The 16,384-nt window shown below is 31.9% G+C and overlaps 1 protein-coding gene across 2 annotated transcripts in view; it reads right to left on the reverse strand.

The window, feature by feature from the left end:
* Window positions 1-4,835: 4,835 nt before the first annotated feature.
* The window catches only part of LOC143063342 (neuronal calcium sensor 1-like), a 64,953-nt gene continuing 53,404 nt past the window's right edge, over window positions 4,836-16,384 (reverse strand). For both annotated transcript variants that reach the window (XM_076235444.1, XM_076235443.1), the window contains 2 exons: window positions 13,828-13,994; window positions 4,836-6,745 (listed from right to left, as the gene is read on the reverse strand). In XM_076235444.1, the coding sequence (XP_076091559.1) occupies window positions 6,653-6,745; window positions 13,828-13,994 (260 nt within the window). In that variant the 3' untranslated portion in view covers window positions 4,836-6,652. The remainder of the gene's footprint in view (window positions 6,746-13,827; window positions 13,995-16,384) is intronic.

Here is a 16,384-nt window from a genome sequence, read left to right on the forward strand (position 1 = left end):
TAAAGATCTGTATACTTTTTGGTTTGATTCAAAATTTTATTTTAGTGATATTTGTAAAAAAAAAAAAACCAGGGTGGGGGGTTTCACATGTCCCGCCGTGTCTCAAAAACAATAAATGCTTATTGCTTAAAACTTCCTCAGAAACTATTTATGATTATTGCATAAAACTTCCACACAAGACGTCGGGCGTATCATGCGCTCATGGCGCAGCTGTTTATTAAGTTTATGTCTGATATGTTGACGACGGACAGACATTCAGATGGACAATGGTATACCATAACACAGGCATATAAAAACCGTGGCATGACACGGGTTATGTTCTTCTCATATATGTTATGATGGTATGATACTAAACCCCTTACGGGAAGGATTGTGCCTGATGTTCATATGATGAAATCATAATCTTTCAGTCAGTTTAATTGAAGTCTGGAGCTGGCATGTTAGTTAACTGCTAGTAGTCTGTTGTTATTTATGTATTATTGTCATTTTGTTTATTTTCTTTGGTTACATCTTCTGACATCAGACTCGGACTTCTCTTGAACTGAATTTTAATGTGCGTATTGTTATGCTTTTACTTTTCTACACTGGTTAGAGGTATAGGGGGAGGGTTGAGATCTCACAAACATGTTTAACCCCGCCGCATTTTTGCACCTGTCCCAAGTCAGTAGCCTCTGGCCTTTGTTAGTCTTGTATTATTTAAATTTTAGTTTCTTGTGTACAATTTGGAAATTAGTATGGCGTTCATTATCACTGAACTAGTATATATTTGTTTAGGGGCCAGCTGAAGGACGCCTCCGGGTGCGGGAATTTCTCGCTACATTGAAGACCTGTTGGTGACCTTCTGCTGTTGTTTTTTTATTTTGGTCGGGTTGTTGTCTCTTTGACACATTCCCCATTTCCATTCTCAATTTTATTAACTATAACCACTGAACCATGAAAATGAAGTCAACTATAACCACTGAACCATGAAAATGAAGTCAAGATCAAAAGACACCTGCCAGTTGAACATGTACACTTTACAATCCAGGGTCAAGTGAAAATTGTTTGACAGCCATGCACCTTGGAAGGTACCCACATACCAAATAAAATTATCCTGTTACTCATAAGAGAGAAATAAACATTACAAAAAAACTTAACTTATGTTGCCTGATCTCTTGTTTTCTATACATTAGTTTGTGGACTTGGTTGTCTTTTTGTTAATTTTTGTTTGGTCAAATCTACCTCTCATTAGAATATTAAAACATTGAATGTTTATGCAATTTTGATAACTATTTAATTTATCAATTTGTAATTGCAAAATCTTAAAATTTCATTTGTTGTTAGATTTTCACTTTCAATCAGTCTTTTGCTTTCTATAATTTTGATAGATACTCATAGATAGGCAGTGCATTAACAAATACTGATGCAGGATACAAATTAAATCAGTTTGTTACTTCAAGGTTCCACAGGGTCACTGTAATATTTGCCACTGGATGTTTAACATCCCTGAATTAACAATCATGACTTAGTATATGTACAACTTGCTAAATGTAGTTTAGTGTGGTATCTGTATCATATGTTACAGGTTCATTGCTTTTTTTGCTAAATTTGTCAAGACAAATGAAACTGTTGAGAAAAATAGAGATCAAAAATTTTATTAGACATACAATATATGTAAAATTGAAAATATGCAGTGAACAAAAGACTATGCTAAGATTCAGATAAAATATTTTATGCAATTTTAAGTGAAATAATATATAGAAATCCATCTAGGTTTATATCAGAAACTTGAGGGTGAGATATGATTCATATATTGAAAGCATACATAAAATATACACAAACTCAAAGTTTTTCAACTTTCTATCTTATTGTTATCCTCATTGACAGATATGTACTAAATAAAAAAATTCTGAAAGATTTTTAAGTTTAATTAAAAAATATCTGAACTTAACTACTTTTTTTATGAATTGTTCTTGAAAAAAATTCTTACCCATAAATGTCAAAGGAAAAATTATTCTTTGGTGAGAAAAACAACAAAAACTTATTGAAAATATTTTTGAGGTGTTAATTTTGATGACCTTCAGAAAAAATCAGAAAAATTGGGCCATTCATTTTTTTTTATATTTCACAAAAAGCTTTTAATTTGTATTAACTTTTCTTTTCCCCTGAATGGCCCAACTGTGTAAAATATATCCTCTCTGGTCAATTATACTATACTTTATAATAATGAATCTTATACAAAATCTACAAAAGTTATCTACAATGTCAAGTTTCCAAGAAAACAATAAATTCTCAGATCTTCCTCCTTGCCAATATTTAAACTAATAAATTAAGCATTTGACCTATAATGATTTACTTTTACAAATTGTGACTTGGATGGAGAGTTGTCTCATTGGCACTCTTCTAAATCTTCTTATATTTATGATCATTTATATATGCTATCAAAGATGGCAATTTTGATATATTTCAGCAGTGAACATCTATCTGAAGATTGGATAACTTTTTTTTATTTATAAAACAGTTAAATGTACTAAAGTATGAATTTTGCATATTTCACACTTCACACAAGACCAGTGAACTTATATTAATAACAGATCTAATTTATTTCCATATTTTATACAATCTATGCAAATTAAAGAACCAGACATGGTACAATCAATCTTAGATGATAATGAGTCTTCAATACAGAGAGAAAATCCTGCACTCAGAAGTGGACTTAAGCTGGCTCTAAACAAAAATGTGTACTAGGTCAGTAAATTTTTTAATTATAAAGCACACAAGACTAACCCATAAGAATCAAATAAGCAGATGTGCTAGAGTCATATGTTTATTAGATGTGCATGAGTCAGGTGTTCAATAGATGTGCACGAGCTAGGTGTTCTATAGATGTGCATGAGTTAGGTGTTTGTTAAATAGATGTGCATGAGTTAGGTGTACAATAGATGTGCATGAGTTAGGTGTTTAATAGGTGTGCATGAGTTAGGTGTTCAATAGATGTTAGGAGTCAGGTGTTCAATAGATGTACATGAGCTAGGTGTTCTATAGATGTGCATGAGTTAGGTGTTTGTTAAATAGATGTGCATGAGTTAGGTAATCAATAGTTGTGTATGAATCAAGTGTTAAGATGTTTATGTGTTAGGTGTAAATAGATATACATGAGTTGTGTTTGGTAGAGGTGCATGAGTCAGGTGTTCAATAGATAAGCATTAGTCAAATAGATATAAAAATATATGTGTTTAATAGACATGCATGAGTTACATGTCCAATAGATGTGCATGCATCATGTGTTCAATAGATGTACACTAGTCAGGTGTTCAATAGATGTGCATAAGTTAGGTCTTCATTAGGTGTGCAAGAGTTAGGTGTTTTATAGACGTAAAAGAGTTAGGTGTTTTTTATAGATGTGCACGAGTTAGGTGTTTAATAGGTGTGCATGAGTTAGGTGTTCAATAGGTGTGCATGAGTTACGTGTTTTTTATAGATGTGCATGAGTTAGGTGTTCAATAGGTGTGCATGAGTTGGGTGTTTTTATAGATGTGCATGAGTTAGGTGTTCAATAGGTGTGCATGAGTTAGGTGTTCAATAGGTATGCATGAGTTAGGTGTTTTTTACAGATGTGCATGAGTTAGGTGTTCTCTAGATGGACATGAGTTAGGTGTTCAATAGGTGTGCATGAGTTAGGTGTTTTTTTATAGATGTGCATGAGTTAGGCGTTCAATAGGTGTGCAACAGTTAGGTGTTTTATAGATGTGCATGAGTTAGGTGTTTTTTATAGATGTGCATGCGTTAGGTGTTTAATAGGTGTGCATGAGATAGGTATTCAATAGGTGTGCATGAGTTAGGTGTTTTTTATAGATGTGCATGAGTTAGGTGTTCAATAGGTGTGCATGAGTTAGGTGTTTTATAGATGTGCATGAGTTAGGTGTTCAATAGGTTTGCATGAGTTAGGTGTTCTATAGATGGACATGAGTTAGGTGTTCAATAGATGTGAATGATTTTAATAGGTGTTAACCAGGTGCTCTGTAGGGCGCAGCTTTATACGACCACAGAGGTCGAACCCTGAACAGTTGGGGCAAGTATGGACAAAACATTCAAGCGTGATACAGCTCTGAATTTGGATTGTGATCAAATTTTTGACATTACATGTTTTTTTTTTACACAAAACAAATGTCAAGATTTTACAAATCAATTAAAGATTTCTTCTTCAAACTTTTTAAATCTAAAATTAAATAGTTGACACAGCATAGGTTTCTGACACAGAATGAATGTGGTCTAATGGACTTAAAAAATTTTTTTTTTGCCTTTGAGCATTTCACTATGCTGTTGAATATTAATCCTCTCAAAAAAATGTTTGAAGAAATTTTCTTTTTATTTATGAAATCTGAAATGAGAAAAATTTAAACACCCCCCTTTTTTTCACATCCCTGTTTCCCTTTTTCCAAAACTGATATCAATTTAAATTTCTAATGGAGTTTGCAACAATAACTACTCTTTTAAATACATCATAAAATATTACAATGTAAAATAAAGTGCTTGTTATCACTGAATGGTAAAGATTGGTTGGTAGTAAAAGTGAATATACATTGTTTATTGTATAAAACAATAAAAAAAACTTCATCAGCAACATTTTATATTGGCAAATTTCCAATGAAGTTATTTACATAAAGTTATTGGGAAATAAAAATAGAAAATGACATCATAGTCATGTCTGGCAAATGTCCAACATACATTATCTAAAAACATTTTAGATAAGATAAGGAAAAAAAGCTTCATCAGCAACATTTTATATTGGCAAATTTCCAAGTTATTTACATAAAGTTATTGGCAAATAAAAAGAGAAAATGACATCATATTCTATACAAAGAAAGATAACTCCAATTGAAAATTAATTGCTATTGCACAATATTGTGCAATTAGATATTTCTTGCTATTGTGCAATACTGTGTAATTGAAAATTTCTTGCTATTGCACAATACTTGATATGGAATCCTGATTTGGACCAACTTGAAAACTGGGCCCATAATCAAAAATCAAAGTACATATTTAGATAAAGCATATCAAATAAGCCCAAGAATTTAATTTTTGTTAAAATCAAACTTAGTTTAATTTTGGACCCTTTGGACCTTAATGTAGACCAATTTGAAAACTGGACCAAAAATTAAGAATCTACATACACAGTTAGATTTGGAATATCAAAGAACCCATTTATTCAATTTTTGATGAAATCAAACAAAGTTTAATTTTGGACCCCCATTTGGACCAACTTGAAAACTACGCCAATAATTAAAAATCTAAGTACATTTTAAAATTCAGCATATCAAAGAACCCCAAGGATTCAATTTTTGTTAAAATCAAACTAAGTTTAATTTTGGACCCTTTGGACCTTAATGTAGACCAATTTGAAAACAGGACCAAAAATTAAGAATCTACATACATAGTTAGATTCGGCATATCAAAGAACCCCAATTATTCAATTTTTGATGAAATCACACAAAGTTCAATTTTGGACCCTTTGGGCCCTTTATTCCTAAACTGTTAGGACCAAAACTCCCAAAATCAAACCCAACCTTCCTTTTATGGTCATAAACCTTGTGTTTAAATTTCATAGATTTCTATTTACTTATACCAAAGTTATGGTGCAAAAACCAAAAATAATGCTTATTTGGGCCCCTTTTTGACCCCTAATTCATAAACTGTTGTGACCTCAATTCCAAAAATCAATCCCAACCTTCCTTTTGTGGTCATAAACCTTGTGTTAAAATTTCATTGATTTCTATTTGTTTATACTAAAGTTATTGTGCGAAAACCAAGAATAATGCTTATTTGGGCCCTTTTTTGGCCCTTAATTCCTAAACTGTTGGAACCAATACTCCCAAAATCATTCCCAACCTTCCTTTTCTGGTCATAAACCTTGTGTCAAAATTTCATAGATTTCTATTCACTTAAACTAAAGTTATAGTGCGAAAACCAAGAAAATGCTTATTTGGGCCCTTTTTGGCCCCTAATTCCTAAAATGTTGGGACCAAAACTCCCAAAATCAATCCCAACCTTCCTTTTGTGGTCATAAACCTTGTGTTAAAATTTCATTGATTTCCATTCACTTTTACTAAAGTTAGAGTGCGAAAACTAAAAGTATTCGGACGACGACGACGACGACGCCAACGTGATAGCAATATATGACCAAAAAATTAAAATTTATGCGGTCGTATAAAAAGTTGTGAATGAGTCACATGTTTAATAGATATGTATGTGTCAGGTGTTTAAGAGAAGTGAAAGAGTATGAGCATAAACAGGTGGACAGTACTAAATGAAGACAAGACCAAAGAAATTTGATGTAACCATATTTTTATCATATAACATAGCTGTACTATTTACTAGACTGGAAGCCATTTTACAATAGTAAAATGATGAAGCAAACTTTACCATGACAACACAAAACTTTCTCCATTTTACATCCCTGGTGAAACAGCAGTTTTATAGCATAAAAAATAATCAACAATACATTTCTGTTTATCTTAATAAAACCTCATGTCTTTGACAGCAAGCTTCCAAAAAGATCAACATCAATTCTCTATGTGCTGCATTTAATGTCTGCAAAAATATCTTATGTCTGAAGAAAATTCAAGCTGATGCTCTGAAGAGTGAGCATAATAACTCTAATGGCAACTCTTTGTTATCTGTGAGGAGCTGATAAAGCTTCAACTATCCAAGGATCAGATTTAGAACCTTCTCTAAACTCATCTTTAGTTAATCTACCATCTTTATTCTGAAAGGCAAAACAAACAAGTTTGGTTATATATCTTCTTGTAGTTGTCCCTCTTTATTCTGAAAGGCAAAACAAACAAGTTTGGTTATATATCTTCTTGTAGTTGTCCCCCCTTGCATATACTTAAATTCTCCAATTAATTCATACTTAAACAAGAATCTGTCCCCAGTACAAGGTTGCCCCCTCTAAACTATCATTTTCTATGTTCAGTGGAACGTGAAAATGGGGTAAAAACTCTAATTTGACATTAAAATTAAAAAGATCATATCATAAGGAACATGTGTACTAAGTTTCAAGTTGATTGGACTCTAACTTCATCAAAAACTACCTTGACCACAAACTTTAACCTGAAGCGGGGCGAACGGTATGACGGACGAACAGACAGACGAACAGACACACAGACCAGATAACATAATGCCCATAAATGGGGCATAAAAATGGGGCTTAATGAAAAAACAATGAAAAATAAAATACAGGAAAACAATAACCTTAAAGTTCTGGCATGCATTTTCAAATTTTAAAAGTGATAAATTGTGATTAAATTAAAAAATTTCAGTGTGAATTCACATGATCATATAACCAGTGTATGTAATATTAATCTTTGCTTTTTGAGAGCTATTTTTTTATTAACATGATAGAAGTCCTCAAACAGACATTATAATAATTCCTTTCCTGAACAAAAGTGGTTTTTGTATGGACCACATCATATGATTTAAACTTAAGGGCATACCATACAGTTTTGATCCCGTATTTACATGTTGATAAAAATTTCCATATAGACTATTTTTTACCTGATAAAATCAAATATGTAATAAAAAAAATACCTTCATGTGCTTCTTTTTGAGTAAAGCAAGGTCAAAATTTTGCATATTTGCTCAAAATTCAGATTTGTGGCCTTCTTTTCCCTTTCGAAACTTTTTTGCTTTAAAAGATAAACAAATTGTTTTTTGTTAAATAATTTGTAATTTCTGTATTCTATAAGCATATCCTAAAAATTCTTATATTTTCTATTCACAAATAACTCATATTTATCAAATGTTCATGAATGTAGAAAAAAACAGCATTTTTTGCTGTATATTTATCAAATTTTAAAAAATTGCCCTATTTACGTTTTCATGAAAATTGGTACAAATAATCTCTCGCGTAATCAAACCAAATAGCATTTTAAAAAAGTGGGGTCCATAAACTTGTTTTCAAGTTAAATAAGTTTGAATGATAAAAATCTGAAAACTGAATCTCATCCAGATAAGTCATAGTTTGAAATTGCGAAAATAACAATTTATGTTAGCAACGTCATTACCTCCCCTGTAACTGTATCGTATGCCCTTATTTAGTTAGAGGGCCACAGACCACAATTAATTCCTCTATCAGTTCTTTAAAACATTTTGTATCATTAAAAAAATTGCACCATGCACCTTTGTCAAAATTTTTATGTGTGTAATGTATAGTACTAGTCCAAATATATATAAAAAATTCAGAAAGATTGAAGCAATCACTTTTACAAATTTAGCCAATACACATCCATACCCCTATTGACAAGTCAAGAGATGTTCCAAAATCTGTAAATATTACCTTTTTGTACTTGGCCTAATCACTCATTCCATATCAAAATCAGTTTAAATACGACATCCAAAAATTTATTTCACCTCCCTTCTTTCATTTCCACCCAAAACAATCTAAGAAATGAGTGAGGAAGGGAATGAAAAAAAAAAGGAAAAATACACTCTAATTAAAGGAACTATATTGGCGGACAACGAAAAGTGGGGTCATTAATTGGGGTCTTGGGCCAGAGAAAGGTAACAACAAATTGAGCATTGTTTTCCATTTGTAAAGGAGCATAACCACCGTGTAGAACGCCACATGCGGGGTGTCGGCTATGTTTGACATGGGGTGGCAATTTTGAAGCGACAAAAAAGTAACAAGGTAAGTTCAAGCATCAAAATTTCTTATTTCTAGAACTCTCAGTACCATATAATGTATTGCACGGAAGGAACCGCAACATAATTTATTTCCTGAAAGCAGAAGCAGTCGTTTTCAGTGCTCAGTTTTCTCAAACACCTCGCCCTAGTTTTCCGTGTTGCAGATTCTGAGGCTTTATATGCAAATTTCGGTATAAAAAACTACTTTACACAGCCATCCCCCGTATCATTTATATAGAATTGTATTCCTCTCATTGACTTATACCAAATACCAGTTTCTTAGTTAAAATTAATTGGTTTTAAAACTGTTATTCGTCAAAATATAAAGTGTCGCTCAGGGTCTCAGATTTTGCGTCGCAAGGGGTAGAGGCTTGTCATAAAAAATAATATTAGTCTTCATATGATACATTTTATTTCAAACACATCTACTTTACCATGACAAAACAAGGATTTTTCATTTTGCCTGTTTTTGGTCTTATAAAATCTATGCTTTTGATTTCATTCACATCTACTTTACCATGACAAAATAAGGGTTTTTCATTTTGCCTGTTTTTGGTCTTATAATAGTTATCAAAGGTACCAGGATTATAATTTAGTACGCCAGACGCGCGTTTCGTCTACATAAGACTCATCAGTGACGCTCATATCAAAATATTTATAAAGCCAAACAAGTACAAAGTTGAAGAGCATTGAGGATCCAAAATTCCAAAAAGTTGTGCCAAATATATCTAAGGTAATCTATGCCTGGGTTAAGAAAATCCTTAGTTTTTCGAAAACATGTGCTTTTGATTTCATTCATAGTAAAACAATGGCTTAAAATATTTAGTTTTCAAGCTGGTAAACGATTTCTTTTCCTTTTCAGTCACTATCATGGTAAAAAAGTCAAGGCTATGGCTCAATAAACCAAAACATCACAAAATAGTCCTCAATATAAGATATGCCCGAAGCCTCCACCAGCCAAAATGCATCATAGTTCATCACCAGGTTCATCTAAAAAGCACTCGTGCACGCCGCAAAAATCAATTACTCTTAAAAGAATTAGAACACTCTCTTCAATGAAACACTCACCGGCATCTTTTTCAGCGAATGACAACACAACTTCAAGTAATCCTGAAGACGATGATACTACAATTGTCAATGAGAAAACAACGACTTGTACACAAATATACAAGGGAACAGGTTTACAAGAAAAAATGATTTAAGACAGTTATTTCGTTCGTAATCGCCAAGCTAGAACTATCCGTTTTCTGTTACACATCTATCATCTCATATCTACTTTGAAGGTCTACTCTGACTATATACATATCTCTAAATGAACCGGAAATGAATAAAATTTGAAGAATTTGATGTAACCTGTGTTTTTCTAGGTTAAATTTCTGTTACATTTATGTTCATATTTGTGTAGGTGTGTTTGAATTTAAAAAGTATCAGATAGAGATCGATTTATAAGAAAATGTATTCTTTTTTTATGACAAGCCTCTACCCCTTGCGACGCAAAATCTGACACCCAGAGCGACACTTTATATTTTGATGAATAACAGTTTTAAAACCAATTAATTTTAACTAAGAAACTGGTATTTGGTATAAGTCAATGACAGGAATACAATTCTATATAAACGATACGGGGGATGGCTGTGTAAAGTAGTTTTTTATACCGAAATTTGCATATAAAGCCTCAAAATCTGCAACACGGAAAACTAGGGCGAGGTGTTTGAGAAAACTGAGCACTGAAAACGACTGCTTCTGCTTTCAGGAAATATATTATGTTGCGGTTCCTTCCGTGCAATACATTATATGGTACTGAGAGTTCTAGAAATAAGAAATTTTGATGCTTGAACTTACCTTGTTACTTTTTCGTCGCTTCAAAATTGCCACCCCATGTCAAACATAGCCGACACCCCGCAAGTGGCGTTCTACACGGTGATAACTCCAATCAGTAAAAAATGACTTCTCCAAAATTCAAATTCGATCTGAGTTTAAGGTGGATCCCTACAGATATAGCAATATTTTTTACCAATGAATTTTTCTTAAAATTTGCATACATATACTATGCAATGGCCTCTATAAAAATTTGAGTTAAAAATAGTATGTCACCAGACTTGTTTCCATGGTAACGGTCACCAAAGTTGGTACATCACGTGTAGGCATAAATACATACCTGATGTATTAACTCTGGATTTTTTTCAAGGCTTTGAAAGTATTTTGAAAGGTTTAATTGTTCTTCATTTATTACAAAATTATTATTAAAAATATAAATAAAACCCAAATAATGGCAGTTTTATTCATATTTATTAAATTTTGTCAACACTGCTCCACACAAAAAACACAGATTTCTATTTTTAAATTTCCCCAAAAATGGTCCAATGAATATTTTTTTTAATTTGACATAAGATGGTCAAAACAATGAGCTTTGAAACAAAAATAAAAAAAATATGGGTCACCAGACTATTTTTTGATGGAAAAACGTTTTTATGACTCCTAACACCACAGTGACCAACAGCAGTTCTTTGTATATCTTTAAAAAATCAGTGTACAGAGTGAGACACATATTGTCATATTCTTTGTTAAATTTTCACAGAATAATAAAGTTTCACAAGACAATCAAATGAAAGCATTTTTTTGTTTCTATGAACAATGGTTACCATGGCAACAGGACATGAAATTGGAAAATTCAAGTTTTTGCATTGTTCTGATGTGCAAGAGTATCAAACTTGATCTGTGTTGAGTGGTAATTAGCACTGAGTACAAGTTTAAAAGCGTTTGGTTGAGTCAAACTAATAAAGTTATGATGGCTCTGGTGTCTTCTTCCATCTTGGATTTTGAAGAAGCAAATAATTTTGGTCACGATATTTGATGAAATGTGCAAATTTTGAGAGTTGTATATAATTTATGTAAAAGACTTTTGATATAAATATAGAAAATTGTGTGTTTTATCATAGTTACAGCTGTAACTTCTCAAAAACACCTTGTTTGTGTTTAATTAGATTTTTTTCAACTTTGCCAAATAAGGGGAGATAACTCAGATATAGTAATTTTTATAACAGAAAGTGTTATGAATTTACTTATTTTGATATGTAGCAAGAAAACAAGTTGGGTGACCCTATTTTTTCTTTTTCTAATCTGAAAGCATATTATAAGAGCAATCTTCTCACATTTTATCTTAAAGTTCTGATAGTATGTTTTCTTTTTATCACACAAAATTTGATTTTCCATGGATATATATAATTTATACAAAATCTGACAATTTTGCATAACCTGTAGCGTGAAAAAAAGTCCGGTAACTCATACTTTTTAATATATATTTTTGAAAAAAGCCTGACAAAAACTTCATTTTCACAAGTTATCAAAAAATTCTATCAACTTTAATTAAGACGCCCTAGCCATCTTAAAGAATTGGGGAAAAATTGGGAAGTACGTGTGAACAGAAAGTATGACTTAATGCCTCACCCAAGGGGATGAGGGCATAACATTTTTTTAGCAAAAAAGTAAAAGAAATGCATGTGCAATCATAGTGCATAGATATTTAAAGCTTGTCAAAAAATAACCATTTTCCATTTTGTTGCAAGTACAGACATTAATAAAAAGAAAAAAAAACTTGAAAGATGACCTTAATTGTTTACATCTTTGTCCCTTGGTTGATCGGTCTCTAGTCTAAGGATAGTTGTCTCAGAGGCAATCATACAATATCTCTTTATTTTGATATCTTAGGAGAATAAGTGAAACACAACACGTTAAAAAAATATTGTGAAATTGCAACTGTCTATAATTGATAACTGGAACTAGTTTATGATAAATATATAATACAGAACTTATAGATGTCCCCTTACGGTAATAACATCGATTACACAGAGGACGTTATTGGTGACAACGATAATTCTAACTGTATAGAAATCATCTAATGGTCTGTACATCATTAGACAACTTAATGTAATGGATCATTAGTAATTTAACCTTGTCAGGGATATACCATAATCAATCAAAGACCAGACTTGAGAATGGAATTATGTCAGATTTATTGAAAATTTGGCAACATTATTGATATAGGCTTTTAGAGCTACACTTATTTTGCCATCACATTACTATTTATAAATAATAAACTTTCAATGGAGAGATACATCTCCTCTGTGTAACATGCAACACCAAACTTAACATAAGACAGCGCCACCAAAGCAGGGAAATAATTCAGATAAGTCTTGCTTCCGCATCTCTTATCTTGAAGTAGACTAAAAACAATGTTTACTATATTTAACATAGTATTTTGTCACTAAATGTGGTTTTCAAAACAAAAAAAAAGATATCAAAAAGTTCTAGATATATAAATTTATTGCACCGCAGGTAAATTATCATGTTGTGATTGGTTCAACGCCGTCATGTGGTGACTCTATGAGACCGTAGGTGGTTAGTAAATTTCATAGGAGGTTCATGACATCACATCTATTGTTAATGGTGACGTTAATTGTAAATGGTGTTGTGTTTCATGGTTTATTTTTTTATACAAAACGCAGCAGGAAAAGTCCTGTGTGTGATAAATTCTTTATACGGTTCGCTACTGACCACCTATGGATCAATAGAGGGTGAATAAAATCCATAGCCGATTTGGCCTTCCGCCTCACCCCTATGGATTTTACTTACCCTCTATGGATCCATAGGGGGTCAGTAGCGAACCATATAACTTATATTATTGCATAGCAATATATCTTCAAAATTCATGAAGTCATCAACGACAAAATCTTAGCTAAAACCAGTTTTTCTTTCAAATATTATATTGCTATACAATAAAAGGGTTATTGCATGAATATTGGGGACTATTGTCCCTCATAGAACATATATTGCAATCGCAAGCTCGTGCAATATAAAATTCTACTCGTGACAATATTCCCCAATATTTATGCAATAACCCTATAGTGTTGTCTTTTTAAAAACTTATTGGAAGTCTAAAATAAAATTTAATTTGATAAATCAATTCTTTGACCGAAAAATATCATGATAAAATAAAAACAAGTTTAACTTTGATGAAAGTTGTCTATATTTGGTACAGCATCTTTTTTGAATGACACAAGGGGTATGCCCTTCCCATTTCCTCCACTTTCATACATTGCCCAAGTTGGCGTCTTGATTTTCATAAAATGACCAAAGCAGGTTTTATTTCTATTCTATACATACCACATCCATCTGAGCAAAAATCTTCTCCACACGTTTTAGTGGTGTGTCCTCCTCTTCTGGAAGATCTATCAAATTACCAACCATACTATATATAGCATCAACAATGTTCACCATCTCGTCCTTCGTAATATAACCATCATTGTCAAGGTCATACAAACTGAAAGCCCCTGCAAAATACACAATTTCTTTCTCAACTTTTATAGACATAACTGTCATAAAACATCTTAAATGTTGAAGGCTGTATTGTTGCCCCTTAGATCTTTTTGAGTTATTTTGTTGTTGGCTGTCTCATATACATATACTCCACATCTTTTTGATTCATAACCATCTCAGGTCTCATGGTAGCATGTTTGCCTCAGTTTAAGTCAAACCAAAGACTATAAAATTGGTATTTGCTGCTTCTCTCAGCAAGCAGAATATTGAGATAAGGACAAAAACTGGTCAGTTCAGAGTCACAATAATGTGTCTGGGTAGAATGACATGTCTTCTTTAACAGACTGTTATCTTGTGGACTTAATAAATTAAAAATTAAGCTCCCTGTGTCAGTCTAGTACAAAGCAGAGTTCATACCAAACTAACTTGTTCTTGTCCTAGTGAAAATGCATTTTTTTTTGGCACTGGTCTTTAAGACAGCCATCCATAATGTATTATTTCTTTTTTTGTAATTAAATCTATGTCACTCTATTATATGTTTGCATTTTGTTCTTTTTACTTTGCTTAAGAATAGAAACACTTAAAACCATGTTAAACATATTTCATAGAAAAATACGCCCAAATTCATCTCACTGAAAAATAATGATGTCTATTTTCTTGAGAAAAAAACCCTGAGAAATCTGTAGAACAAAGCATACAGAGTATTAGGCTGAAAATCTCTGTTGCAGTCCTGAGGCGGTCAATTACATTTTCTGTTTGAATTGGAAGAAAAATCTATTATGAAATGTCTGTACTTATTTGTATTTTAAGATGTACATAATTTTACCAGTGGCTAAATATCTGTTATAATGACATAGTCAATATAAACATATTAATAGAATCTTTTGAGATTTCAAACATAGTGCAATTGGTAATATAAAAAACAAGACCGAAGTATAGTGCTGTGTAATTCATTGGATACAAACAACATTGGTTTTGTTTTATATTTATTTTTGAATTCATATTTGAAAAGAGAGAAATTGCAAACTAATTGTTTGTGTCAAAGTTTTTGTTTTGAATTCATGTCTCTGATTTTTTTTATGCAATAAAGAAAATTAAATGAAGTGAAAACTGAAAATTCCTTATGATCAAATTTATAGTGATTTTCTAGAAATTTTGCCTTAAATTTTGTGATTTTTTTCTCCCAGAGTGAATCTGATGATAACGTGACATAAGCCAACATTATTGAAACTGCTCAAGGAAAATAGCCATTAAAACAAAAAGAGAACAGAAACAAAAAAAAAAGCAAATTTTCCATTTGTAAAGGGGCATAACTCTAAAACAGTTATAGTGACACCACCAATATGCACACTTGATATGTTTTTTGTGGAAATAAGCACTTTGAATAAGTTTCATAGCATTTGGATGAGGCAAACGTAAAGTTACAGAAAGGAAAAACACTTGGGATATACATATGTACGCACAAGGGTAAAACTTTATCCCCCCTCTACTACGGCGATAAAAATATCACTGATAAAAATTTAATAGGAGTCAGACAACACTTAAAACAAAAAGTTTGGTCCATTCCATCTGCCATTAAAAGTGAATAAAGGGCTGCGATTTAGCGCATGAAACGCCCGTTGCTCTTTTAACTCGTCTTTTATGCTTTAAAAGAATTTATATGATCAACAAGAAATATATATACAAATGAAAAGGGATGTTACATTAATATATTCACCAAAGTTTCATAAAATCCCCCTTTTTTAAGTATAAAAATTCATTACTTAAGAAAACGTAAAATCTAAAATTTATAAAAATGGAAAGGGAGCTTATGTCAATAGATATAAACAATTTATCAAAGTTGCATAAAATTTTGTGAAAGTGTTAGTTATTGTCCCAAAATTGGAAAATCCCCCCTTTTTCAAGCATAAAATTTCATAACACGGAAATGTAAAATCTGAAATTTATAAAAATTGAAAGGGAGCTTACATCAATAGATATAAACAATTCACCAAAGTTTCATGGACATTGGTGAAAGCCTTTTTGAGTTATTGTCCGAAGTGTTGAAAATCCCCCTTTTTTTATGAATAAAGCCCCATAAATCCAAAACTTAAAATCTGAAATTTATAAAAATTGAAAGGGAGCTTACATCAATAGATGTAAACAATTCACCAAAGTTTCATGGACATTGGTGAAAGCCTTTTTGAGTTATTGTCCGAAGTGTTGAAAATCCCCCCTTTTTTATGAATAAAGCCCCATAAATCCAAAACTTAAAATCTGAAATTAAAAAAAAACGAAAGGGAGCTTACGTCAATAGACATAAACAATTCACTTAAGCTTCATGGAAATTGGTAAAAGTGTTTTTGAGTTATTGTCCGAAGTGTGGACAATGGACAGACAGACGGACGGACGGACAGACGGACGA

This window comes from Mytilus galloprovincialis, chromosome 2 (genome assembly GCF_965363235.1).
Source record: "Mytilus galloprovincialis chromosome 2, xbMytGall1.hap1.1, whole genome shotgun sequence".
Taxonomy (NCBI): domain Eukaryota; kingdom Metazoa; phylum Mollusca; class Bivalvia; order Mytilida; family Mytilidae; genus Mytilus; species Mytilus galloprovincialis.